General features: G+C 53.6%; 1 protein-coding gene across 1 annotated transcript; it reads left to right on the plus strand.

The window, feature by feature from the left end:
* The first annotated feature begins 7,163 nt into the window (after positions 1–7,163).
* On the plus strand, positions 7,164–25,237 carry CD40 (CD40 molecule). The gene is made up of 14 exons (XM_033154022.1): positions 7,164–7,283; positions 8,591–8,660; positions 9,038–9,068; positions 9,220–9,337; positions 13,595–13,669; positions 15,432–15,527; positions 16,542–16,626; positions 19,466–19,591; positions 20,442–20,588; positions 21,097–21,190; positions 21,689–21,750; positions 23,653–23,784; positions 24,819–24,844; positions 25,024–25,237. Exons 1-14 carry the CDS (start codon positions 7,164–7,166, stop codon positions 25,168–25,170), a joined length of 1,329 nt encoding a protein of 442 aa, XP_033009913.1. The 3' UTR covers positions 25,171–25,237.
* The last annotated feature ends 1,664 nt before the right edge of the window (positions 25,238–26,901 follow it).

Genomic DNA, 26,901 nt, shown 5'->3' on the forward strand with positions numbered 1-26,901 from the left:
ACGGCGCGGCGCGGCTGGGCAGCTCGCGCTGCATCGGGCGGGCGGGCGGCTGCGCGCAGAGCGCGAGCTGCCCGGCTGCGCCGCGCCATCCGGCTGCGCGCGGGAGCGCGAGCCGGCTGCCCTCGCCTCCCGTCCCGGAAGCGCTGGAAGGGCGCGCAGAGCTCCTGTGCTCTGCTGGGCAGCCAGAGGGCGTGGCGTGGCCGGCCAGCTCCCTTGCCGGGAGTCAGAGGGCGCTGCTGGCAGGCGCTGCCAGCGGGGCTGGAGGGCGGAGGCGCCCTCCAGGCCATTGCGCCCTGGTGCGCTGCGCCACCAGCCCCAATGGATGAGACGGCTCTGTCTCCTACCAATGGAGAACCTGCAAATGACTCTGCAAGGGCTCTTGTCTTGGGTCCCCCATAAGGGAATAAGAGCAGGTTTTGTGGATTACACCTCCATCTTTCACAACATTATAGTGGGAAACATGATCCACCTGGAGCAGGAACTGGCAAGCCACGCCAGTATCCCTGCCGAGAAAACTCCATGGACAAAGACAACAGGCATCAAATATTAGAGACCAACTTAGTACATAGATGTCAACTTTTCATCTTTTCTTGCGAGGAATCCTATTCAGAATAAGGGAATTTCCCTTTAAAAAAGGGAAAAGTTGACAGCTATGCTAAGTTTGTTCTGAAGAATTATCTGAAGAAGTATCAGGCGGTATCTGAAGAAGTGTGCATGCACATGAAGGCTTATACCCGGAACAATCTTAGTTGGTCTCTTAGTTGGTGCTACTGGACATTTTATTTATTTTGACTGCGTCAGACCTACACGTCTACCTACCTGGATCTAGAATAATCAAATATTAAAAGCGTCCCTAAACAGATGCTTTGGCTGCAGTTTCTCCATGGCCGGGGGTTGGACTAGATGTCCCTTGGGGGTCCCTTCCAACCCTACCATTCTGGGATGCTCTTCTGCAAGCCGCCCTGGGACGTTTGGGGTGCAGGGCGGGCAATAAAGAAAGGAAAGACCAAAGTGTGAGTTTTTTGGGGGGAGCAGGGGATCCCCCTCACCTTGCGGCTGCTCTTGCTTGTGAGTCATCTTGAACTTCTGAGGAAAGGGCTGGGGGTATAAATAGACTAGAGAGGTGAGGGTGGCCCCTTGTACCTAGATTGGCCTAGGGAGGGGTTTTCCTGGAGGGGGTGATGGGGGTTGGGGAAAACCTCCACCCCCCAGAGCTGCCATCGGGGGGGCGGGTGAGGCAGTGTGGCCTAACGGTTGGAGTGCTGGGCGGTTGAGTCCAGGGTTCAAATCCCCACTCGGCCACAAAGCTCACTGGGGGTGGCCTTGGGGGCCAGTCACTGCCTCTAAGCATCGCCTCCCTCCCAACCAGGGGGGGGGCTGCAAATGTCCACCTTGAGCTCCTTGGAGGAAAGATGGACTACAAATGTCAAGAAGGGAATAAAATAAATGTTGGGCTGCTCTGGGTGGGCAGTTTTCAAACAGCTCAACATAAAGTGGTACCTTGGTTCGCCAACTTTTTTCAGAAGCCGAAAATGCTCCGTTTTGAGAGTTACGTTTCCAATTTGAGTGTTACGCTGAGGTCTGTCTCTTTTTGCTATTCATTTTGTGTTTTTGTGGCTCTTTTTTGTTCCGTTTTTGTGACTGTGTGGGACCCAGTTCAGCTACTGATTGATTGATTGTGAGACTGCAATACATTGATTATTGCTTTCATTTTATGGATCAGTGGTCTTGTTAGATAGTAAAATTCATTTTAAATTACTGTTTTAGGGGTTGTTTTTAAAAGTCTGGAATGGATTAATCCATTTTGCATTACTTCCTATGGGAAAGTGTGCCTTGGTTTTGGAATGCTTTGGTTTTCGAATGGACTTCCAGAACAGATTAAGTTCGCGAACCAAGGTACCACTCCACATATAAATATCTTTTTTCTGCGCCCAAAGGAAATGAGACTCAGGAAAGGGAGCGCAGGGTTAACTCCTGCCTTCCATGGGGGTTTATTTTGCTTTCTGCTGCTGACCAGTGGCAGCCGTGGGGTGGGGTGGGGGGGCCCCCGAGAATGACAGGGGTGGCCACCTGCCAGGGGTTCTTTCCATGGTGGACCAGATGCCCCTCGGGGTCCCTTCCAAATTCTGGGACTCTGTTTTGCTGTGGCACCAGCAACTTCCAAGAAAGACCAATACTTTGCTGAAACCGCAAAGAGGAACTCTGCTTTTCATTTGTGACAATCTTTGGGGGTGGGGGGTTTACATTTTGGGAAGTTGCTAAGCCACAGGGACTGGGGAGACCTTTGGAACTGGGCGGGGGGGGGGGAGGACTACTTTTGTCTGGGAGCACCGAGAAAGAAGAAAAAAGCCAGGAGGGATTCCCAGGCGGAGCCCCCTTCTGTCTTGCAAACAGACGTATTTCAAAGGCAACCAGTTTGATTTAAGAAGTGTTTCTGTTGCTGTTTGGGGAAATTACGATGCGCTTTGATTTCCCTTCCGTAATTTTAGTGGTCTGTTCCATTTATCACAAGGGGGTGCTAAGGGCCACATTCCTCCATTGGCAACTTTCTGAGGGCCACATGCCATGGGGGGTGGGGCCAGAGACAAAAATGGGCGGGGCAGAAAATGCTAATTTCTGCCTTTGCTCAGTAATAATAATAATAATAATAATAATAATAATAATAATATTTGTACCCTGCCCATCTGGCTGGGTTTCCCCAGCCACTCTGGGAGGCTTCCAACAAAAGATTAAAAATACATTAAAACATCAGTCATTAAAAAACTTCCCAAAACAGGGCTGCCTTCAGATGTATTCTAAAGGTTGTATAGCTCATTATTTCCTTGACATCTGATGGAAGGGTGTTCCACAGGGTGGGAAGGAAGGATTATTTTTTTATTATTTTTTTGGTTTGTTTAGTCATGTCTGACTCTTCGTGACCCCATGGACCAGAGCACGCCAGGTACTCTTGTCTTCCACTGCCTCCCGCAGTTTGGCCAAACTCATGTTAGTCGCTTCGAGAACACTGTCCAACCATCTCATCCTCTGTCGTCCCCTTCTCCTTGTGCCCTCCATCTTTCCCAACATCAGGGTCCTTTCCAGGGAGTCTTCTCTTCTCATGAGGTGGCCAAAGTACTGGAGCCTCAACTTCAGGATCTGTCCTTCTAGTGAGCACTCAGGGCTGATTTCCTTCAGAATGGAGAGGTTTGATCTTCTTGCAGTCCATGGGACTTTCAAGAGTCTCCTCCAGCACCAGAATTCAAAAGCATCAATTCTTCGGCGATCGGCCTTCTTGATGGTCCAGCTCCCACTTCCTTACATTACTACTGGGAAAACTATAGCTTTAACTATACGGACCTTTGTCGGCAAGGTGATGTCTCTGCTTTTTAAGATGCTGTCTAGGTTTGTCATTGCTTTTCTCCCAAGAAGCAGGCGTCTTTTAATTTCGTGACTGCTGTCACCATCTGCAGTGATCATGGAGCCCAAGAAAGTGAAATCTCTCACTTCCTCCATTTCTTCCCCTTCTATTTGCCAGGAGGTGATGTTGACTTGACTATCCAAGCGTAATTATCCAGCTTATCCCACAGGCTTTCTCCACCTGGCCTGGGAAGTTTAATGCTTTTAAGGGGTTCATATACAGAACCTGAACGCTTGGAGCGGGCCCTCAGCTCCAGCCCTTTCCAGCTCACGTCGGCCAGAGCGGTCTTCATGGCAAGGGGAGGACCCCCTCTCTGTCTTCCATGCAGGCAAGCAAGAGGCATTGCCAGAGTTCAAGGCCCCAGCCCAGGCTGTTTGGGGTGTTGCAACAGGGTGTTTTTCCTCACACACAGGAGAGCAGGAATAAGACCCCGAAGAAAGGAGCGCCTGGCCTTATATAGAAATTTGAAATTGCCCACACTGGAGTTCAAGACCACCCCCAGAAGCATCACACAGACATCACAGAAGATTATCTGAAGAAGTGTGCATGCACACGAAAGCTCATACCAAGAAAGCTTCTGCAGGATCAGGTCAAGGAAGACCCCACACAGCTTGCTTTATTTTCTGCACCTTTTCCTCCTGCCTTTTCTCCAAGGAACTCAAGGCGGCATGGACATGGTTCTCCCCCACCTCCTTGAACCCCCAACCCTGCGAGGTAGGCTAGGCTGGGAGAGGCGGCCGCAATCGCCCACTGAGCTTCATGGCCAGGCTGGGATTTGAACCCTGGTCTTGCAGGCCCTAGTAGTCCATCACTCTAACCCCCACACAACCGCTGGCTCCCTAGCCTAAATTCCTCCACATTTCCTGGCCCTCTGCCTCCTTCTTCCAGAAAGGAGCCTGGAAGGTAGCAGTGAGGGGGCCTTTTCTGCTGAGCAGGGTGGGGGCGCATGGTTCTTACACTTCCTTGCTGGAGCCACATCATGGGAAGGGGCGTCTCTCGGAGCGAGGGGGAACTTCAAGCTCCCTTGTTATTTTGGCTATGGGGAGCTGGATGGTGTTCATGCATTCTTGTTATAGTTACAACACTAAAATGCTTTTTGAATGCCCTGTTGTTTTGCTGTGTTATTACGTAATTGCTTTTTGCGATGTCTGGTTTCAAAACTCAGCTCAGGATATGACTTCTTTTGTGGAAAAGCAACGTACAAATGAAACGAAGGCATGCTTGCACCTGAAGAATCGCAGGCCAGGCCTCCTTCCTCCTCCTCCTCGCTGCCAGGCCAGCGGGGAAATAGGGTCCCCCCCCACGAACTCCACTGTCTGGCGTGGGGCAGTCCGAGGTTCCTCGGCTCTCACGGAACCTGCTCAGCCCAGCTCACGCAGCTCAAAAGAGGCAGCTGGAAATTCCTGCCTGGGGCTGGGTCCCTGCTCGCTTCCTGTCCCTGGTTTCCCTTCCTCAGAGGCTTCTCGGGGCAAATCCAGAGCTGTGTCACCCAAGCTCTGCGGGAAAAGGCCAAGGGGGGGTGCTCAGGCCAAGGGGGGGTGCTCAGGCAGGGGAAGAACAGCCAGGCCCTTTGCAGTGGTGTAGCAAGGTCAGGCGGTACCCGGTGTGGAAAATTTCTTGTCACCCCCCCCCCAACACATTGAAATTATTAAAAGAAGGAAAAATGAGATATTTACAGTTGCAAGTGTTATTTTCTGGTTTATTTACTTAACATTGTGGGCATAAGCACTTAAAATCTGTTTTTCACGACGGGAATTTCTTATGGCAGTCAAAATCTGGGCGGGGGGGGCAGTCCTCTTGCGCACGCTGGAATAACACTGAACTAAGAAAGCTTGGTGGTTGTTTTATTTCAAGATCAAATCAATATTATTTTCATCTATTGTCGCAGGACCCCTAAAAAGTGTGGATCCCATAGGTCAGTGCCTACTCTGCCTATTTGGTAATCCAACCCAGTGGTGCATGCTCTGGTTATCTCCCGCTTGGACTACTGCAATGCGCTCTATGTGGGGCTACCTTTGAAGGTGACCCGGAAACTGCAATTAATCCAGAATGCGGCAGCTAGACTGGTGACTGGGAGTGGCCGCCGGGACCACATAACACTGGTCCTGAGAGATCTGCATTGGCTCCCAGTACGTTTCCGAACACAATTCAAAGTGTTGGTGCTGACCTTGAAAGCCCTAAATGGCCTCTGTCCTGCATACCTGAAGGAGTGTCTCCACCCCCATCATTCAGCCCGGACACTGAGATCCAGCGCCGAGGGCCTTCTGGCGGTTCCTTCCCTGCGAGAAGCAAAGCTACAGGGAACCAGGCAGAGGGCCTTCTCGGTAGTGGCACCCACCCTGTGGAACGCCCTCCCATCACAGGTCAAGGAAATAAACAACTACCTGACACTCAGAAAATGCCTGAAGGCAGCCCTGTTTAGGGAAGCTTTTAATGTGTGATATTTTAATGTACTTGATTTTTGTTGGAAGCCGCCCAAAGTGGCTGGGGAAATCCAGCTAGATGGGCGGGGTACTAATAATAATAATAATATTTATTATTATTATTATTATTTGGCTGCAGGAGAGAGAAGAAACGGAAGTTGAGGGACGCCTCCTGATGCGCTGCAGCTGTTCCCCACAAGGAAATGGAAGGCTCAACGTTTGTCAGGCACTTTCTTTTTCTTTTTCTAATTTTTTTTAAAATAAAGTTTCTTAAACAAGAAAATACCTTAGAATGCACACAAAACAAGCATCCAATACAAACATTCTATAAGAAAAAAAGAAAAGAAAAGAACATAGTTACATACAGAGTGAAAACCAGTGAAAGAAAAGAAACTTCCGACTAAACCCATTGTACTATTTTGCCTTCAATAATTTTTACACAGTTTCTTATTAATATTTTTCTTAATCTTAGTTTAAACTTTTTCTAATACTTCCTTCTATCACAAGACTCATTCGATATCTGCCAGGAGACATTTATTATCACAGTACCCTTTGAGATATTCCTTAATTATTATCCATTCCATATGAACATCTTAGTGTTGAGTTTCCTCTCACTGTCCCAATTCTCCTTGCTAGCTGTAAAATACTCTGTTATAAATTTAACTTGCCATTCGATCTTTGAAGGGATGGTTTTTCCAATTTCTTGCTATTAGAATCCTTGCTGCAGTTGTTAATTGCCAGGCACTTTCGGGTGCTCAGCAGCCCTGTGTGGTTACAACAACCCTGCAAAGTAGGCCAGTGCTATGCGTCCCCCAATTGCAGCTGAATCCCTCGCAGATTGGCATCCAGCCTCTGCTTAAAAACCTCCAAGGAAGGAGAGTCCACCAAAGTCCCAGAAAATCTTACCTTCAGAAAGTTCTTCCTAATGTTTAGTCCGAATCTCCTCTCCTGCCCTCCCCTCTGGAGCAGCAGAAAACAAGCTTGCTCCCTCTGGCAGCCCTCAGGTATTGGAAGATGGCTCTCCTCTCAGTCTCCTCTTCTCCAGGCTAAACATACCCAGCTGCCTCAACCGTTCCTCATCAGGCTTGGTTTCCAGACCCTTCATCATCCTGGTCACCCTCCTCTGATCACCTTCCAGCTGCTCAATATCCTTCTTCAACTAGCCTGCACTGACTGGCAGAAGCTCTCCAGGGTTTCAGATTGGGGGGGGGACATTCCCAGCCCCCAGCCCCCCGAGATGCAGCCCAGGACAGGAGACCTGCATGCAAAGCAGATGGTCCAATCCTGTGCTAGGGAGACGGCTAGCCTGCCTTGATGGATGTGGGGGTGGTCTCCCTTTGGGAATGGGGCTGCAGGAAGAAGGATGTGAAATGAAGATGCAGCCCAGCTGCAGGCGGAACAGCAGGTGCCTCCGAGTTCTGACAGAGGAGCATCACCTCTGTCCAGGTGGGGGGGTTGCCATGGTGACAAGGACCTGCCCTCCTTTGTGACATCTCTTGCTTCTCCCTTAAAAAGCCACCAACTTGCAGGTGGCCATTGTGGGTTAGTAGTGAGGCGAGAGAAGGAGAGAGGAGTTGGTGGTGGTTGGCAGATTTGGAGATGCGTTTAGTTGATTATTTTCTCAGTTTCTTATTTTTATTTGATTTATTACTTTTATTTGATTCATTTGATTTTATTTATTTTTATTTGATTTATTATTTTACTTCTTTATTTTAACACTTTTATTTTATTTTTTGTTCCTTGTTTTCATATTTTTTTATTCTGTGCACATTTTGTATATATTTTGTCTATATTTTGTGCATAGAGTAGTAGTTAGTGGTAAGTGTAGGCTTAGGGCTGGGGTTGGGGTCAGAGTTAAGCTTGGGTGGGCATTTTAGATAGTTAGCTAGCTTAGAAAGGACGGGGGATTTTTTCGTGAGCAAAATGTGCAGACTGTAAGTAGGATTCCTTCCCTTTCTCTTGGCCCTGGGGGGTGGGGGTGGGGAGTGTGAGTCCTGGGGTCCCTGGCACAGCCTTGGCTCTCTGGAAATAGACCCGGCCAGTCTTCTCCAGGGAGCTCAGCTCCTCCACACTCTTTCCCTGCCTTCCCCTCTCCCCTCTCATCATTTACATTTACTAGGACATTCCTAGCCCACTTTCCTCCCAGGAGCTCAAGGTGGCCTTCATGGTTCTCCCTGCCACCAACTGTTATCTTCACAGCAGCTCTGCCAAGTAGGCTAGGCTGGCCCAAGGTCCACCAGGGAGCTTCATGGCTGAGTAGGGATTCGAACCCTGCCCTCCCAGGTCCTCCTAGTCCAGCCCTCCAACCGCTACACCTCTGCCTGGCTCCATTTTGCATCTCTCCAGCTGCCCTATGACATCAGCCTTCTCCCCCTTCCTGGGGGTCTCTCTGGCTCCAAGGAAGACTCCACTGCCTTCCTCATGTTCTGCTGCTCTTCTGGGACACCTTGATGCTTGGAGGACTCCTAGGGGTCTCCTTCCTCTCCAGGAAGGGCAGGGCTGTCCTAAGAAGATGAGGCAGAGCAGCCCTTTAACAGCCGACAATGCTTCTCTTTCCTTTGGGCTGGAGCTCTTGAACCCAGAGCACTTGGGGCTTCCTTTCTCTCTCTGCCAGCCCTTTGTGCTCTGGGCTGCCTCTTTCCAGCTCTGGTGATGCCCTTTCAGGTCACTGAACTGCAGAGAGAAGGGAGGAATTGGGCCAGACGCCCCTCCTCACACAAGAATTGGGGCTGCCGGCTTCTGAGTTCCTCTCTCTGCTCCTCTCTTCTAGGTTCAGGTGCTTAAGGGGTCTGGCTTAAGGGTGGCCCCCCTGCAAGGCCCGGAGCAGCCCGTGGCGTCAGGTGAGCAAGTGGCCCTCCTTTTTGGGACAGAGGAGGGCAGGAATGGGCATGGGGGCAGCTAGTCAAAAGATGCAAAGAGCCAGACGGCTGGATCCAACCCAAGGTCCATCTGGGCCAGCGCCTGGAAACCCCCCCCCCAGCAACCACCCCGTTTTGTGGGGTCCAATGGAGGAAGCAGGGAGCTGGGTTGGGGGGCATGGCTGGGGGGCAGTTGTCAGCGGGAGGGGCACCTTCCCTGGGGAGCCACGTTCTGAGGCAAGGAGGCCGGGATTGGCCCCCAAGGCCTGGGGTGTCCCTCCCCTGTACTAGGACTTCGAATCCAGGAGAAAACTCTTGGAATAGCCTTCTCACCTGTACCCATGTCCTTCTCTTTGCAGATGTGCTGGGGTTCCATATCCCTTCCCAGGGGTGAGTATTGGATAAAATGAGAGCAGGGAGTGGATCCCTCAGACCTGCCCCCCCCCCCCCGCCGGGCTCTTTGCCCCCCACTCTGCACTCTCAGATGCGGAGGAGCCCCCCCTCCCCCCGAGGAACTGACAGTCTGACCTTTGCATTTCAGCTGCTGTAGGAAGATCAGTTGTTCCTCCTGGGGGGTCATCCAGAACTGCCTGGAAGCTCGGTTCAAGGGGCTCCGAACCCTGAAGTTCTCCAAGGAGGAGACGGCCAAAGCCATTATTGTGAGTGGTAGGCGGTGTGAGAGACCCCCATGGGGAGGGAGGGGCAGAGAGGGGCTTTGGGGAAGGGGTTGTGCATCCCCCAGAGAGTAGGACTCTGTCGGCTTAGGGCATGGGGTTGCCAATCCCCTGGACGGGCAAGCTTGGCATTTGGGGTCGGAACTGTCCTCCAGAGACCCCCCAGAAGGAGCGAACTTTCATAGAATCATAGAGTTGGAAGAGACCCCAAGGGCCATCCAGTCCAACCCCCTGCCAAGCAGGAAACACCATCAAAGCATTCCTGACAGATGGCTGTCAAGCCTCTGCTTCAAGACCTCCAAAGAAGGAGACTCCACCACACTCCTTGGCAGCAAATCCCACTGTCCAACAGCTCTTACTGTCAGGAAGTCCTTCCTAATCAAGACTCCTAGATCCTTTTCACATGTACTGCTCTCAAGCCAGGTGTCACCCATCCTGTATTTGTGCCTTTCATTTTTTTTGCCCATGTGTAGTACTTTACATTTCTCCCTGTTAAAATTCATCTTGTTTGCTTTGGCCCAGTTGTCTAATCTGTTAAGGTCATTTTGAAGTGTGATCCTGTCCTCAGGGGTATTAGCCACCCCTCCCAATTTGGTGTCATCTGCAAACTTGATCAGGGTGCCCTCAAGCCCATCATCCAAGTCATTGATGAAGATGTTGAATAAGACTGGGCCCAAGACAGAACCCTGTGGCACCCCACTAGTCACTTCTCTCCAGGATGAAGAGGAGCCATTGATGAGCACCCTTTGGGTTCGGTCAGTCAGCCAGTTACAAATCCACTGAATGGGAGCATTTCCTCCTCTGTTCTCTTCCAGGACATCTTTGGCCACTTGAAGCGCTTCAGAGGTCGCCCTCTGGCCCTGGCCCTGGCCCTGGCCTTGGAGGCCCTCCTCCAGCTGCTCACTGCAAGTGTCCTGATGGCAACAGGAGTGGTTTTTGGGTTGCCCCCCCCATCCCTTACCCAACTGCAAAAAAACCCAAGCACCAGTGCAGAAATGCCCCCACTCTTAAAGAGCTTAACTAGAATACAAGAAGAGCCAGTGGCGGAGGAAGGGGTGGGGGTGCGGGTGACCCTGGGTGTCATCACGGAGGGGGGTGACAAAATGACAACAATATGAGGTGTGTGTTTTTTTTTTTTTAAGGGCTCACGAAACTTTTTAGTTCAGTCAACAAACATAACAAAACACGGCTGGCACTGGGCACCACACTGTGTGGGCTGGCACTTACCACGGGGCCTGCAGCGTGCCAGAGCCAAGCGTCTCTCCTGGGAATGATGTGCTGGCTTGGGTGCCTGCAGGCTCCACGACAGCTGGCAGGGAGGTGGCGGAGAGGCTCCACGCAGCGCCCCCCCCCCATGGTCAGCTCGCCCCACCCCCAGCTGCAGGACGCGCACGCTGCACCCGGCTCCCGAACGGCTAGCATGCATAGAGTGACCACGAGTGCAGCTGGCACTAAACCGCCTCCGGAGCCTGGCCAGCAAACCCTCCTCCCGGCTTCCCCACACGCCGCCCACGCACATGCCTGCCCCCCCCCAACAAGACACCCTGGCTACGCTGCCCAGAGCCCCCCTCTCCACCCCCTGCATGTCACTGGGGCTTTGTGCATAGGCAGCGCTCCCTGCCAGCAGCCCCCTTGTGCCAACCGAGGCCAGAGCAGGAGTGCACACGCCGCAGCTCTGCCTCCTTTTGCCGCCTCCTCCTCTTCTTTTCCCTCCTCCTCTTCCTCCTCCTCCTCCTCTTGCAATAGCAGCAGCAGCAGCAGCAGCAGTGCCACCAGCGTCTCCCTCAGTCACTCTGAGGCAGCTGCCTAGGCGGGAGTGGCACTGGTGCGGCATCCCTTACCTTGGGAAAAAAATATATTTTATTTTAAAAACACCCATTTTTGCCATTTTGTCACCCACCTCAGTGATGACACCTGGGGTGGCCCACACCCAGCACCCCCCCCTTCCTACGCCTCTGGCCCTTCGGCTGTAGGACTTTCCAGGGGTGGGGACTGTCAGCCCTCCTAAGCCGAGTGGCCAGTCGTGCCTCCCCCTGGTCACGGTTTTGCAGGCAGGAGCCCTCTGAATACCACATACAAAGTGGGTTTTTTGTGCCCTAACAAAACAAAACCACTTTTTTAAAGGTTTGGAAACTTTTGAGGAAATGCAACAGAAAGTGTGGGGTGAACATGTGGCTGTGAAAACATCCCGCAAGCAAATCAGGAAGAATGTGAGATGGTGATGTAGTTTGCATTGATACTTTTCCTCCAAGGAACTCAAGGTGGCAGCCGTACTCCTCCCTCTCCTGGCTTAACCCCTTCAACAAGCCAGCAAGGGAGGCTGTGCTGAGAGGCAGTGACCAGCTCCCCAGGTCACCCAGGGAGCTTCGTGGTGCCCAAGTGTGGGGATTTGAACCCTGGTCTCCCAGGTCCAACGCTCTAACCACCACACCACCCTCGCTCTCGGAACATTTAGAGGCAAAGCATTAAGGGACGAAAGCTCCTTGTCGTGTAACTGCCCCACCAAGAAACCAGAACGAATGCTCAATAAAGACTGGCTGTAACCTCAGCTCCATGTAAACATCCTGCAAGCAAATCAGGTTGCATGATCAACAAGCAGGTTGTCTGGAGGGGGTGCATGAAGCCCCCTCCTCCAAGGCAAGGCCTGTCCAGAGCCCTTCGGATCCCCTTCACTCTCAGAGCACATTCAGCAGGTCAGGTGCAAGAGAGAATATGCTACCTGATCCCACCCCCCAATGCACAAGAAGGTGTGTCCTTATCTGAAGCAAATCTCTGCAGCTGTTTCTCATAGGACACGCCCAGTCATGCCTCTTTTTGGATCCCCCCCCCCGCAATATTCTGCGGGGTCTGGTCATAGAATCATAGAGCTGGAAGAGACCACAAGGGCCGTCCAGTCCAACCCCCTGCCAAGCAGGAAACACCATCAAAGCATTCCTGACAGATGGCTGTCAAGCCTCCGCTTAAAGACCTCCAAAGAAGGAGACTCCACCACACTCCTTGGAAGCAAATTCCACTGCCGAACAGCTCTCACTGTCAGGAAGTTCTTCCTCATGTTTAGGTGGAATCTTCTTTCTTGTAGTTTGAATCCATTGCCCCGTGTCCGCTTCTCTGGAGCAGCAGAATACAACCTTTCACCCTCCTCTATATGACATCATTTGATATATTTGAACATGGCTATCATATCACCCCTTAACCTTCTCTTCTCCAGGCTAAACATACCCAGCTCCCTAAGCTGTTCCTCATAAGGCATTGTTTCCAGGCCTTGGACCATTTTGGTTGCCCTCCTCTGGACATGTTCCAGCTTGTCAGTATCCTTTTTGAACTGTGGTGCCCAGAACTGGACACAGTATTCCAGGTGAGGTCTGACCAGAGCGGAATATAGTGGTACTATTACCGTACTTCCCTTGATCTAGATGCTATACTCCTATTGATGCAGCCCAGAATTGCATTGGCCTTTTTAGCTGCTGCATCACACTGTTGACTCATGTCAAGTTTATGGTCTACCAAGACTCCTAGATCCTTTTCACATGTACTGCTCTCAAGCCAGGTGCCGTGTCACCCATCCTGTATTTGTGCCTTTCATTTTTTTTGCCCAAGTGTAGTACTTTACATTTCTCCTTGTTAAAATTCATCTTGTATGCTTTGGCCCTTTTACTCCCACGAATAAAAGTTTCCCTGATGACCTCAATGATCTTGCAGATCTAGAAACAGCTGGAGCAGTTCCCTCTGCCCAGGCCAATGGCTCATCTTGCCCAGCCTCCTGTTCTCACTGTGGCCAAGCAGATTCAAGCAGGATTCCTGTGGCTTCCAGCAAGCATTGCTTCAGAAGCATTGCTGTCTCCAGCTGTGGGGGCAGGGCATTCTGGCTAGTAGCTACTCTCCTCCTCCATGAATTTGTTTCCTCCTCTTTTTGAGCCATCCAAGTTGGTGGCCATCCCTGCCTCCTGTGGGAGGGAGTTCCACAGATTAACCATGTCCTGCGTGAAGAAGGACCTTCATTTGTCCTGAATCTCCCAGCATTCAGCTCCACGGGATGTCCGCGTGTTCCAGCGCTAGCAAAGGGGGAGAAAAACCTCCCTGTCCACTTCCTCCATGCCAGGCAACCCAGCCAGATGGGCAGGGTACAAATAATAAATTATTATTATCATTATTTATAAACTTTGCATGTCCCCTCTCACTTGCCTTTCACCTAAACTAAAAAGTCTCAGACACTGCGCTCTTTCTTCATCTCTGCTTCTCCAGCTGCTCCACTCAGCAACCTGGTTCCCACAACTTCTGGACCGGTCTCAAGGGAAGCGCCACACGGAGTGCATCGCGGTAGTCTAAGCATTTGGTTAGCAGTGTGTGAGTTACAGCACTCAAGCCATCCTTGCCCAGGAAATAAACAAACAAGGACCTTGTTTTGCTTGCCTTGAATCTCCTGCTGCTCATCTCCCTCCAGTTTTCTAGATCTGCCTCTTACAAGTGCCTCTGCAAACCTCCCGTTGGTTCGTTCCTTCATTTTCACTTGAGAGGCTAGCTCAGGCTGCCTGCCAGGAAGATGGCACCCCATGCCTGATGTTCTGCCTCAGGCACCCAGGTGCCTTTGCACAGCCCTGGGCCTCCTTCCCCTCCAGCTGCCCTGGAGGCAGCTGAGCTCGCTTCCTTGCCCTGACCCAGAGGCCCCACCTGCACCAGCACCAGGCAACTGGCGGCCCTGTAGCCTAAGGTTGCCCAGAGGGGTCCATTGTGAGCCAAAGTGAAAAGGAAACCCCTGAATACCACTCTGATCTACCTGCTTTCCTAAATTCAGATTATTTGGAGGAAGGCTAACATCTCCCCAAGGCAGAAACCCCCTCCCCACAAGTCACTCTGCAGCTCTGGCTGGGGCTGGGGGCTTAGTGATCACAGCATCATAGAGCCTGCTGGTGCCATCCAAGGTTTCTCTCTCTGCCTGGGAATGCTTAGCCTGTAGAACACTTGCCCTCCCTTTGCTGCCTCCAGGGCTGGCGAGGGAACCACCTCGGGCAGCAGGATACATGGGGCAGCAGATCCGCCCTCCAAGCAATGCATTGCTGTGGCAGACTCCTTGGAGGCTGGCCCCCCAGTTTGCTTGGCAGCCCCCACAGTGACACCCCCCTGGCAGCCTTTGGGCAAACAGGAGGTGCGGCTGGTCTCCTCCCAGCCCTAGGAAGGAAATGTTTGGGGCTGCCCTCTGGGGGCTTGTGGGCTCTGCCCACCAGCAGGATTTAGAGCAGGCTCCCTGCCCCACCCTCCCCAGCGATTGCCTTGGATTCCCACTTCAACCATCTAAGGTTGATTCAATTGGCCCCTCGTTCCTGAGAGAGATCTGCACTCACCCCTTCTTCCTTGGTGGGGAAGGGGACTTTTGTGGTTTGTCTCAGGTGTCAGATGTCTTGGTCTGGCCCTGGCTGCCTCCCACGGTGCAGGCAGAGCACAGCCATCCTGGCTTGTAGCCACCAATAGTCGTTTCCTCCGTGCATTTCTCCGATCTCCCTTTAGTTTGGCAGCCATTGCTGCGTCCTGCAGCCTTGAGTTCCACAGTTCAACTGCGCTGGGTGAGGACGGGCGCCTTCAGCTGCAACAAAGCATGTCTCTCTTGCACCGATCTCTGCAACCGCAACAGGCGCTGCAAACTCTCCAGGGGGTTGCCTGCCCCCGCAAAGGCGCCCTCCTCCTTTGCCTTCCGAGACAGACGGATGCCAACCCGGGGCGGGGGTTCCCAAGGGTCCAATAGTCCACCCGCTTGCAATGCAGACGCCTCAGCTGAATCATCCCGACAGTTTCGTGGGCATCATTTGGGCGGAGCTCCGAATGGTCCCTAAGCGCGGCGCAAGGGGCGCCCCTATGTCCCCGAGGGGCTGAAAGCTGCCGGGACCGACTACCGCCGAGCCGCCTGCTCGGATCGAGGCGAGGAGTCCCACCCCTCCACCGCTCCGCTTCTCCTGGCAGGGAGATTCCGGGCGAGCTCCGCCTGGGCTGTCGTGACCGCGGGGGCGCAGCCTCGGAGGGGCTCCGCCTCGCCGGATTGGCTGGATGAGGACGCCCCCTCTGCCTCCGTCGCCGCCCCACGGCCCAGCCTTATAAAGGGGGCGCCGCCCGCCGGGCCAGAGCAGAGATGCGGTCGCGCCTGGTCCCCTGGACGGTGGCGTGGGGCGGCTGCGCCTTCCTGGCGGTGAGTGGCGCTTTCGCTTTCGATTCGGGAGGGAGGGCGCCGCGCCCACCCCTGCCCTCCCTTCCAGTTAGAGACCCCTGGGCGAGGGGTGGGCAGAAGGGCGGGCTGGAGCCGATCCCGGCGAAAGTCTCCCCACGCCGATCCAGTTCCAGGTCCCCTTTCGGCGCCGGGGAATCCCCCTCGTCCCGGAGCTGCTGCCTCGCCCTTTTCCGGGGCGGGGGCGGGGGTCCTCACTCTAGTTGTGACCAAAGCGACCCCCAACCTAGATCCCGAGAGGCTTCGCAGGTCTCACCAACCTAGATCCCCAAAGTAACCCGGCGGGCCCTCCAGGGCCACTCTCGCTCCTTTGGCCTCTGTGGGGGGATCCGGACTTCACGGCGCTCTTCCTCTCCCGGCTGGCATTCCTGCATCGCAGGGGGTTGGGCTAGATGAGCCTTGGGGGTCTCTTCCGACTATGCCATTCCCTAACTTTACGGCCCCTTTGGATGGAGCAGTGCCAAGCCGCGTCCTTGGGGGGACGAGGAGGGTCGCCTTCTTTCTGCTCCTTCCGTCGGGGGAGGCGGGACCACTGCCCGCCCCCCAAGAACGCCGCTCTGGGGACCCTCGAGAGAGCGACCCTGCCTGGAGCCAGGCTTTCCTTTCCCTGGGAGAAGGGATCCCCGGTGGCTCGGCCTCCCGGCAGGTTCCCTTTGACTCCCCTGCAGCTTGGACGGTGGGTGGGCGGGCTGCCGCCTTGTGGGTCTCTCTGGGCGAATGGAAACCGGACCCCCAAGGGTGGGCTAAGAGGCGGCCGGCTCCCGCATCTCTCGGGCTGGTTACGCAGCGGGGGTGGGGTGGGGGCAGAGGTTTCCAAGGCAAGCGGCGCCTAGATGCGCTTTTACGATCGCTTTGCTCAACGCGCCGGAGAGAAAGCCTTGGGTGCCGCTTGGATTGTGGCTTTGGGGGAGCTGGGGCTGGGGGGGGGATGATGATGATGATGATGGGGCTGTGACTAACCCTCCTCCTGCGGTGCAGTGCCTGGCGTTGGATCCGCAGGGCCCGAGCTGCTCTGCCACTGAGTACCAGGAAGGGGGAAGGTGCTGCCGAAAATGTGGCCCAGGTAATCAGCTGCGCGGAATCAACTCTTGCTTTTCCTCTTGGGGCTCCTCCGACCCCCCCCCACCCTGCCCAAGAGCCCCTCAGGGCTGGGGCGGCCGGGGGGGCCTCTCATGGGAGGCGAGCAAAGCGACTATGTCAACAGCACTGTTTCTTTATTAAGTGAGATGCCGCTTATGTGCCTTGAAATGGCTTTGAAGCGGTTTGCAATGATGAAATCAATGGGGAAAGCTGTACTGTAATTAAAGCACACAATAGTGATTCTTTCACGGTATTAAAAACCCCTTAATTAAAAGACACAGCTAAATCAGCCAATTCAAAGGCTTTCCAATTAAAACAGTTCAAAAACACTTGATACAGTTAAGATTAGAAGTTTGAGCTGAGGGGGATGTTTATACCTATTTATTTATGTATTGTGTTTCTATCCCCGTTGATGAGGGAGAGAAAGAAGCTTCCTTTGGCCCTTCCTTCTCTCCTGTCAACTGCTGTCTCTGCTGGGGGGGGGGCGCGTGGGAAGGATGGCCAAGCTCACCTGGGCTGCCCCTTTCAACCTCTGAGGACCAAAAGGATCAGGGCAGCTGTGGGAGGGAGGAGCGGGTGCCATGGGGTGGAAAAGGGCCTCCCTCCTTGCGCAAGGGGCGGGGTGGGTGGGGGAATGCCTTATTCTGGGAAAGGACCCGATTCTCCCTTCTCAGCTTGATGCCATCTCTAGGGCTGCCGGAGGAGGCCAGAGCTTCCTCACCCCTGATTTGGGAAGAAGGGAAGCTCCCATGCTCAGGATTGTCTGCCTGGGCAGACTGGGATTCTCCAGGGTTTCCCTCCAGGCTTTTGCTGCCCTCCTAAGAACCTAGGAAGAGCCTGTTGCTGGATCCGGCCAAAGGCCCACCTAGTCCGGCCTCCTGCTCTCCCCTCCTGCGGTTTCCAGCAACTGGGATTTCATTTTCATTTTCACTTTTAATTTGTATATCCCCTTCCTATATTACTATACGTGAGGCAGTTTCCCGTCTCAAAAGAACACACACCTACAGGGATGGCCAACCTCGGCCCTCCAGCTGTTTTGGGACTACAAATCCCATCATCCCTGACCACTGGTCCTGTTAGCTAGGGTTATGGGAGTTGTAGTCCCAAAACAGCTGGAGGGCCGAGTTTGGCCATAATAAACTAATCCAATACAAACAGGTAGGGAGCCGTGCTGGTCTGTCATAGTCAAAACAAAAAGTACCGGTAAAAATTAAAAAAATTCCTTCCAGTAGCACCTTAGAGTAGTTAACTTAGTTGGTCTCTAAGGTCCTACTGGAAGGAATTTTTCTTTATTTTTTATTTTGTTTTGACTATGGCAGGCCAATACAAACAGTCATCAACAAACATAACTTTGAAATGGAAAGACTTATATCCAGGGGCGTAGCAAGGTAAATTGGTACCCGGGGGCAAAAATTTTTTTAACCCCCCCCCCAGGCATGGGAAGGTCAGGTGGTACTCGGTGTGGAAAATTTCTTTTCACCCCCCCATTGATCCCCACCCCCCGCAAAAATGGTTTTACACTATTTCATATTTTCTTACAAAGGAATAATAACAAGTAATAATAATAATAAACTTATATCCCACCCTCCCCGGCCAAAGTTGGGCTCAGGGTGGCTGACATCAGATACATAACATTGGTATAAAATCAAACAATAATTAAATTACCTCCTAAAAACATCTCAAAATCAAATTAAAGTCTAATTAGATGGCTTTCCACAGGGTTAGGGTTGGGAACAGTAAGTGTTCTCTGAACTGAAATTTCAGCCTTCGTGACATAGGAAAACAGCCAAGTGAACAGCTATTTTGGTGGAGGAGGGTCAAGATATTAACCGATATGCATGGAATTTCATATATAGCTATATAATCCCTAGTATAGTAATATAAGACATTCAGAGCTGGCATTTTCAAAAAAATAAAATAAAATAAAATGTTCCTTGATAATTTATCACCCCCTCCATTATGGAACCTGGGGCGGACCGCCCCCCCTCGCCCCCCCTTGCTACGCCCCTGCTTATATCAAATAAAGTAATATTCAATAATATATTAGAATATGATAGTACACAATAAAATTAACTCTCCAAATCTCAGCAAATGATAACAGAAATTCACTCTTAACAATTACAATAAATGCTTACTAAACGATGATCAATAAAAATAACTGCAAGTCTCAATCTGAAGAAGTGTGCATGCACACGAAAGCTCATACCAGGAAGAAACTCAGTTGGTCTCTAAGGTGCTACTAGAAAGAATTTTCGATTTTGTTTTGCAAGTCTCAATGCATAAAATACCACAATACACACAAAATAATGTGAAGGGATGGAATCAAGAAACAAAGACACACAGCTGCTTTTTCCTAATCCCTCAGCCCCTCCCTCCCCAACTGCTGCTGCTCTCCTGGAAGTCCTGGCCTGGGAGAGAGATTCAGCAGCACCACGGCTGCCCCTGGCTGTGGGGGCCGAGCAGAGCCATCATGTTTTGCAGCCCTCAACTGCCTTGTTCTCCAATAAACCCTCATCTAACCCTCTCTGAAAGCCATCCAGGCTGGGGGCCGTCACTGCCTCATGTGGGAGGGAGTTCCATAGGCTAACTGCACCTCTCCCGCATCCTGAATCTCCCAGGGAGGTGGAATTTCCAAAGAGTTTCCAGGTGTCGCTCTGCTGCTGAGCCCTGGCCCCTTCCTTCCTTCCTTCCTTCCTTCCTTCCTTCCTTCCTTCCTTCCTGCCCACCCACCCCACTCCATCCCAGCCCCCCCCCCCCTGCAGGCACGGTCCTTTCCCCGCCCAAGGTGCCAGCGCTCACTGGGTCTCCTCGTGTGTTTGCAGGCACCAAGGTGGAGGCGCTCTGCTCTGAGAGCTCTGAGACTCAGTGCGTAGCCTGCGAGGCTCAGCACTTCCAGGCCGGCTGGACCAAGGAGAAGCACTGCGCCCCACATGCCTATTGCGACGAGAGTAAGTGGCCATGGGGGGAGACGGGTCCTCCGTGTGACGGGTCTCCTTCTCCCTTCACCACGGGACAGACTCTGGTCATGTGCTACCTCCAGAGGTGACTGGAAATAAGGCCCATATATTTCACACCTGGCAACCCACGAGCCCCTTTGGTTTCAGGTGGGTATCCGAGTCTACAAAGCCCAGGGCACAATTTTTCATGGCCCTCTAGGGCCACATTGACTCATTGGCCAGAGGCACAGAGGCGCAGAGCAAAATATACACCAGGAGGCTTAGTTTGGTCAGAATCGAGTCTACACTTCCAGAGTTAATAATAATATCCTGGAATCTTGGAGCTGGAAGGGGTCCCATGGGTCATCTAGTCCAACCCCCTGCAATGCAGGGATCACAATCAAGTATCCATGACAGATGGCTATCCGATCTCTGCTTTAAAACTTCCGAGGAAGGAGAGCCCACCACTTCCTCAAGGGAGACTGTTCCGCTGTTGAAACTTTCTTGCGGCCGGAAAGTTCTTCCTGATGTTGAGTCAGAATCTCCTTCCTTGCCACTTGATGCCATGGGTTCGAGTCCTACCCTCTGGAGCAGCAGAAAACAAGCTTGCTTCATCTTCCATGTGGCAGCCCTTGAGATATTGGAAGGAGGCTCTCAGATCTCCTCTCAGCCTCCTCTTTCCCAGGCTAAACACACCCAGATGCTTCAACTGCTCCTAATCCGGCTGGGTTTCCAAGCCCTTGATCTCCCCCCTCCCCCCTCTCTCTTTCCCTGCTTGCGGGTTCCCCACTCTGTTCATCTGCTTGGCTGCTGGATTCAGATGGCACAAGGCTCTCCTCCTCCTCCTCTCCCCCTCCTCCAGATGCCGGTTTCCTTGTGTACACGGAAGGGGATGCCACACGGAACGTCGTCTGCCGTTGTCGGACCGGCACCCACTGCTCCAGCCCGGAGTGCCTGACCTGCAAGGTGAACCGAGTGTGCCCAGCGGGGGAAGGCGTCCAGCGCGAAGGTGAGCAGAGACCATTGCCAGAAGGAGGAGGAACACGAGGGGCTGCTGTGCTGGGCTCCCTCCGTTGTGTGGTGGAATTACTCACTCTGCACATGCTCAGGGGCAGACACACATCCCAGGGATGAATCGAGCTAATCCATTCTATGAACAGATGCAGAGGGAAGCCCCACATCTTCTCCCATGTACCATGGATGCTTTTGTTGTAATTCCAGCATCTCCGGGGGTTGGACTCGGATGACCCTGGGGGGGGGGGGTCCCTTCCAACTGTGATTCTAGGCCAGGGATTGTGGGGTGTGCAGAAGTCGGCTGGATTTCCCTGCTGGTGGGATTTCTCCCCACACCCAGACAGCCCTGGAGGAGCATTGCTGCAGGAGCTGCATGGACCCCCCCCTCCACGCCCCCCACCCTGCAGATATGAGGGCTGCTGGAGCTGGAGCCTATGGCCCCAGCCCCACCCAGGATTCCTCTGGGCCCAGGCGTGTGACGCTGCCTCCCGTGTTCCTTCCAGCCAGCCACCTGAACGACACGCTCTGTGTGGCATGCCCTCCAGGCTCCTTCTCCAACATCTCTTCTGCCACAGCTCGATGCCAACCCTGGAGCAGGTAAGATGAGCGAGGGTGGGGGGGGCGGGGCGGTCGGTCGCCCTGCGTTCTTACACTGGCACATTGCAGTTGGGCAGGAGACGCTGGCAGCCTCTGCGTGTCGCCCCTGTGCCCTGCTATTCTCCTCTGCTGCCCTTGGAGACGACTCCAGGGCCCCTCCCTCGGAGCTGACTTCAGTCGGGAGGGGGTGACCGGGTCTTGCTGGGAAAGGAAGTAGCCCGCATGGCTAACCGTGCGCTTCATGCAAATGTGTGCAGCTGAGCCCAGATGCCGGTTTAAGAAAAACAGCTCTGCGTGTGGGGTGGGGGGATTTGGAGTCAAGCTGCTTATCTGCATCTCGGGGGGGGGGAGGGCCCCCTCCACGTGCCGCTGTTCTCTCTTCCAAACCGAAATGGGGGCTTGCGCATGCTTGCGCGCCTGCCAGGCCTTCGCTTGTGAAATGCTCATGTGGTGCAACGGCTGGCTGCCCTTCTTAAGAGTCTGCCTCTGTCTCCGCAGCTGTGAGGACAGAAAGATGGTGCGGATGGCAAACGGGACCCACATTTCGGATGTGGTTTGCGGTGAGTGAGCTCCCGGCAAGAGATGTGGGCTTGGCAGAGGCCTTGGGCGCGTGGAGGGCGACTTTCTCTTAAGCTTGGAAGGTACTGTGTCCAGGTCTGGATGTGGGCAAACTGGATGGGTCTGGAAACCAAGCCTGATGAGGAACGGTTGAAGGAGCTGGGTATGTTCAGCCTGGAAAAGAAGAGACTCGGAGGAGAGATGAGAGCCAGCGTCAAATATCTCAAGGGCTGACACATGGAAGAGGAAGCATGCTGGTTTTCTCCTGCCCCGGATGGTACGACTTCAAGTTCCAAGAAAGGAGATTCCAGTTGAACATCAGGAAGAACTTTCTGATAACAAGAGCTCTTGGACAGTGGGGTGGTCTCCCCCGAGAGGCGGTGGGCTCTCCTTCCTTACAGGTTGGATGGCCACCTGCCAAGGATTCTTCAGCTGTCATTCCTGTATTGCAGGGGGTTGGACTGGATGACCCTTAGGGTCCCCTCCAACTCTATGAAGGGAGATCTTGCTGGGGAAATACCTTCTCCTGTTGCCAGCTGTGATACTGGAGGGGCAGGAAGACTGTTGCCTGGCTTTCAGTTCTTCTCCAGAACGGCATGGAGGTGGCAGGGGAGGACTGCTAGCAAGGCCTGCTCCGCGCAGCCCCCCTCGGAAGGAACGAAGAGGCTGTGTCCAGCTCCTCTTGTGTTTTGAGGCTGTGCTGATCAAGGAGGCCAAAAAATTTAGCCCAGAAAGTGTAGAAGTGAAGCTGGCAGATGGAGTTGTTTGGAGCAGGGGCTGCAGCAGATCTGGAAGGGGGGTGGGCTTCATCCTGCTCAGTTGCTGCTGAGCATTAAAGAGCCTGGACCAAGATGCTTCTTCCTATGCTTTCATAGGCTCTTACAGTGTTTGTTTACTGCATTTTTATCCCAAAGAGCTCAGGTTGGTGTGCATGCCCCCCCTCCGATTATGTAGGTTAGGCTGAGAGGCAGGGAATGGCCCCCCCAAAGGCCACTCAGTGAGCTTCCAGGCCAAGTGTGAGGATTTGAACCCTGGTCTCCCAGGTCCTGGTCTGATGCTCTAACCACTACACCACACTCTCCTCATCATTTCTTCTATTTCTGTTCCTTCCTCCCAAGGTTGCCCAGGGACCAGTCCAACCTACCTCACAGGGTTGTTGTCAGAATTCAATGGGGAGAGGGAGACCCACGCACAGCCCCCCTTGAAAGGTGGCATATAAATGCAATAAAGAAATAAGTAGAAACAAGAGACTGGCCCACACGGTCAGGCTGCATCAACTGAGACGGATCCCGTGAGCCGTGATTTGCTGGTGCTGCAGGGATCTCCCAGCGAGCCTGGGGCATCGAGCGGGGCAGGATCTGCCCTGTCCTGCCCTTCCCAGGGCTTCGCAAATCTCCCACCACAGGCTGCGCAGTGGCCTCCCATTAAAAACCGACACTGATCAGGACCAGCCGCTTTATTTTTAACTCTGCAGCGTTCTAAAAATAAGGTGTTTTTCCTTCGAGAAAAAAGCCACCCTCCACAATAATTCTTTAAATGGCTGCCTTCAAGAAACCTTGAGCAAAAGCTAAATTTGTTTTGGTTTAACTCGGCTTGACGCCTGATTGTCTTCCTTCGCTGTCAGGCACAAAGAGGAGGTCAATGCAGAAGACCCAGAAGTATTTAAGGGGTGTTTGTTCCATGGCTGCACCCATTAAAGACATCCAGGCTGGGGGCAGCGAGGGGGGGGAAGGGGGGTTGGTCCCAGAGGATTCCTGCGCTGTGAGGGGGGGGAATTGCAGGGGGTTGGACTAGATGGCCCTTGGGGGTCCCTTCCAACTCTGTGATTCTGCCCGCAGGGGTGTGCCCCGGTTGCCCTGGTGGTGGGGGGTTTCACGTGGCTCCTTTCCTGCACCCTCCCACAGGTGTCCTGCCGACGCAGCCCCCCCAGGAAGAAGCCAGAAGGACCCACGTGCTGCTGGCGGTTCCCCTGGTGGCCCTCCTTGGGCTGTTGGTGGGGGCCCTCTTCCTCCTCCTCCGCTGTCGGCGTTGCCAGGGTGAGTCGCTGGGTGGGGGGCTGGTGCTTGGGGGTGTCCCCCGGGGCCTGTGGGAGGGAGTGCTGAAGGGGGGTCCCTGGGGCCAGGCCAGATTTAGGTTTGATGAGGCCCTATGTCCATCTGTCCTTTGTCAACAACCAATTGTCGCTGTGTTTTGTGTTGAATAGATACTATATGGTCATTTGTGGACCTAATAGGTATCTAAAGCCATTTGCACATAGCAAAATATGTATTGTATCAAAGTAATTGTTGAACTGAAATACAATTAAGAACCGGTGATATTTTAGGGAGCTGGCTAGCAGGCGGGGACTTACATCATAGGAGCCTACACCAGTGTTTTTCAACCTTTTTTGGGCAAAGGCACACTTGTTTCATGAAAAAAATCACGAGGCACACCACCATTAGAAAATGTTAAAAAAAATTAACTCTGTGCCTATATTGACTATATATAAAGTAATTTTTCACTTTTTCCCACGGCACACCAGGCAACATCTCGCGGCACACTAGTGTGCCGTGGAACAGTGGTTGAAAAACACTGGCCTACACAACACAAAACACGGTTGGTGTATGTAGGTTTTATTTTATTTGGTTTTTTCCTTAATTTTTTTGGGGCCCCCCAAGAGAGTGGGGCCCTAAGCTAGAGCTTGTTTAGCTTATGTGTAAATCCAGCACTGCCTGGGGGGTCCCGCTTGCGAACTCCTTCCCAGTGGGGGCGTCTGGCTGGCCACTCTGGGAACGGGATGCTGGGCCAAGTGGCCTCCCTTTGGCCTGATCCGTACGCTCTTAAGAGAGCAAAAAGGGGCGGGGGGCGGGTCTGCCTGCCTCTCTTTTGACCAGCAGCCCAGCCAGGGTCCCCTAACAGCAGGATCCTGCAACAGAAAGGGGGGTGCTTTCCTTCCACGCTTTTTGGGGCGAGCTCCCTTCTCCCAGGTGCCTGTCGCTGCCCTTCCCCGGAGGGTCATACGTGCCCCCCCCCCGAACCAGCCAAGGTCTCTCCCTATCCAGCCTTGACTCTTTCCCTTTCTCCTGCCTAGGTCTCTGCAAGCCTCACCTGAATCAGGTACGTGCGCCCGCAGTGGCTTCAGGAGGCTGTGAGTGAGCAACAGGGCCTTTGGGGAGGAGGCTTCTGCTGCTGTTGGCAGCAGGGGAAATGGCAGGCGGGAGGCCCTGGTCCCCGACGCTGCTGCATGTCCCTGCCTGCTGAACCCGCCCCCTCTCTCCCTGCCTCTCTCTTCGCAGCCAGAGGCCCCCTTGGCCCTCATGAAGCAGGAGCCGGAGGAGGTAGAGGAGCCTGCCTTGCCCATTCAAGAGACGCTGCTTGGGGGCCAACCTGTGACCCAGGAAGATGGCAAGGAGAGCCGCCTAGCCCAGCAGGCGCAGACCTGAGCCCCCTGCCTCCGTCGTGTATGCCCCCCACCGCTGGACTCTGCCCATGCGGCTTGCTGGCTCTGGTTGCTTCCCAGCAGGACCTCCTCCTCCTCGTCCTCCTGGAGGGCTTTGTCCTGGACCCCCTCAAAATCAAGGGGGTGGGGGTTGCCCCGGTGGGGGTGGAGAGGGCCTGCCCACTAGAAAGTGGGAGGCGGGTGTAGGGAGGCAGGAGGCGAGGGTCGAGGTGGCATTGCAGGGGGTTGGACTAGATGACCCTTGGTGTACCTCCCTTCCAACCGTGATTCTAGGGCAGCAAAGCCACCTTCTGCCCTTGGCATGCTTCTGTTGCAGCTTCCACCTTGGTAGCAATAAACTCCCACATTGTGGGGAAAGCTGTGGGTTCCCCGCCAGCCAGGAATTATTCCTGGTTCCCCAAGAGACTGGACTCACCCCCTTTCTCCGGTTCCGCAGCCGAAGGAACTCTCCTTCCCTGGAGGTTTTTAGCAGAGGTTGGGTGGCCATCTGTCAGGAATATTTTGTCAGGATTCCTGCATTGCAAGTGGGTTGGACTGGGAGGGGAAGCAGCCCCAAAGATACGGGGTGTGGGGTGCATTGGGTTCACAGCCCTCTGGCTCTCTGGCACTGGCGAACGGAGCTGCTTGGCCGCCTGGAGCGGCAAACGCAGGGGCACCCCCCAGGGCGGGGTGTCGCTTCGTAGCGCGCATGTACCATGCATTGTGATGTCATGATGCACGCCCGCTATGAAGCGGCGCCACAGCAAACCCCGCAAGCCCTGAAGCAAGGCAGCCTCGCAAATCTGCCGTCTGTACTGCTGCTCGCGCCCGGCAGTCTTACAAGTTGCCACTCGCTTGTCGGCTTGTGAGCTTGCCGCGCATGACAGCAGCACGGACGGACTGCGCATGTGCGGCGTTCCATATGGAGTGCACATGCGCAGGATGCCGCACATGCGCAGTCCGTCTGTGCTGCTGCTCACGTGCAGCAACCTTACAAGCCGACAAGCGAGGCTTTTTTACTGGGCGGCAGGGCTCAGCTTGGGAATCAGGGGGGGCGTCGAGTGTCACCCCCCTCTAGGGTGGCACCTGGGGCGCACTGCACCCACCTTGCTCTGCCCCTGCTCTCTGGGTGCTTCTGGAGCTGTGCTCTGGGCTGGTTGTCCTGGGCGGCAAAGGCGTCACTTTAAACAGAGTGTAAATTCATGGTTTTTATAGGAACCATTTTTTTAATAAACCATTTTTAATAGGACCGTGTTGCAGGTGTTTCCTGTTCTCTTCCAGCCACAGAGGGTTGGGGATAATAACTTGTTTGTACAATTCATCTTCTCTTCCCCGCAAAAAACCATTTTATTGTTTTCACTTATTTATATCAGAAGCAACAATCCCTATTCAACAAACCCACCCCAGTTTCTGTATCTGCTATGCCAGGCTATGTGGCTTGAACCCCGTCCATCCTTAAAGGGAAAAACTGCCTTTCTTGTTTCATCCCAGAAACTGAATGCATCTTTTGCGCGCACACACACACACACCCGACTTGCCTTGTGTGGGGGTCTTCAGTTTGGGGCCTGTGGCAGAATCTCTTCTGCACCCCCTGTGCCATCTTCTCCTGCCTGGGGGTGGGAGTGGGTGAAGCTGAGGCTTTGGGTTCCTGCCTGGTCAGGAGAGCCATGCCAGGAGAGGCCAAAGGGTGACCCAGACGCCTCTTGCTTCTTGCAGTGACCAGTCAGAATGCCTC

Source organism: Lacerta agilis, chromosome 6 (assembly GCF_009819535.1).
Source record: "Lacerta agilis isolate rLacAgi1 chromosome 6, rLacAgi1.pri, whole genome shotgun sequence".
Lineage (NCBI taxonomy): Eukaryota > Metazoa > Chordata > Lepidosauria > Squamata > Lacertidae > Lacerta > Lacerta agilis.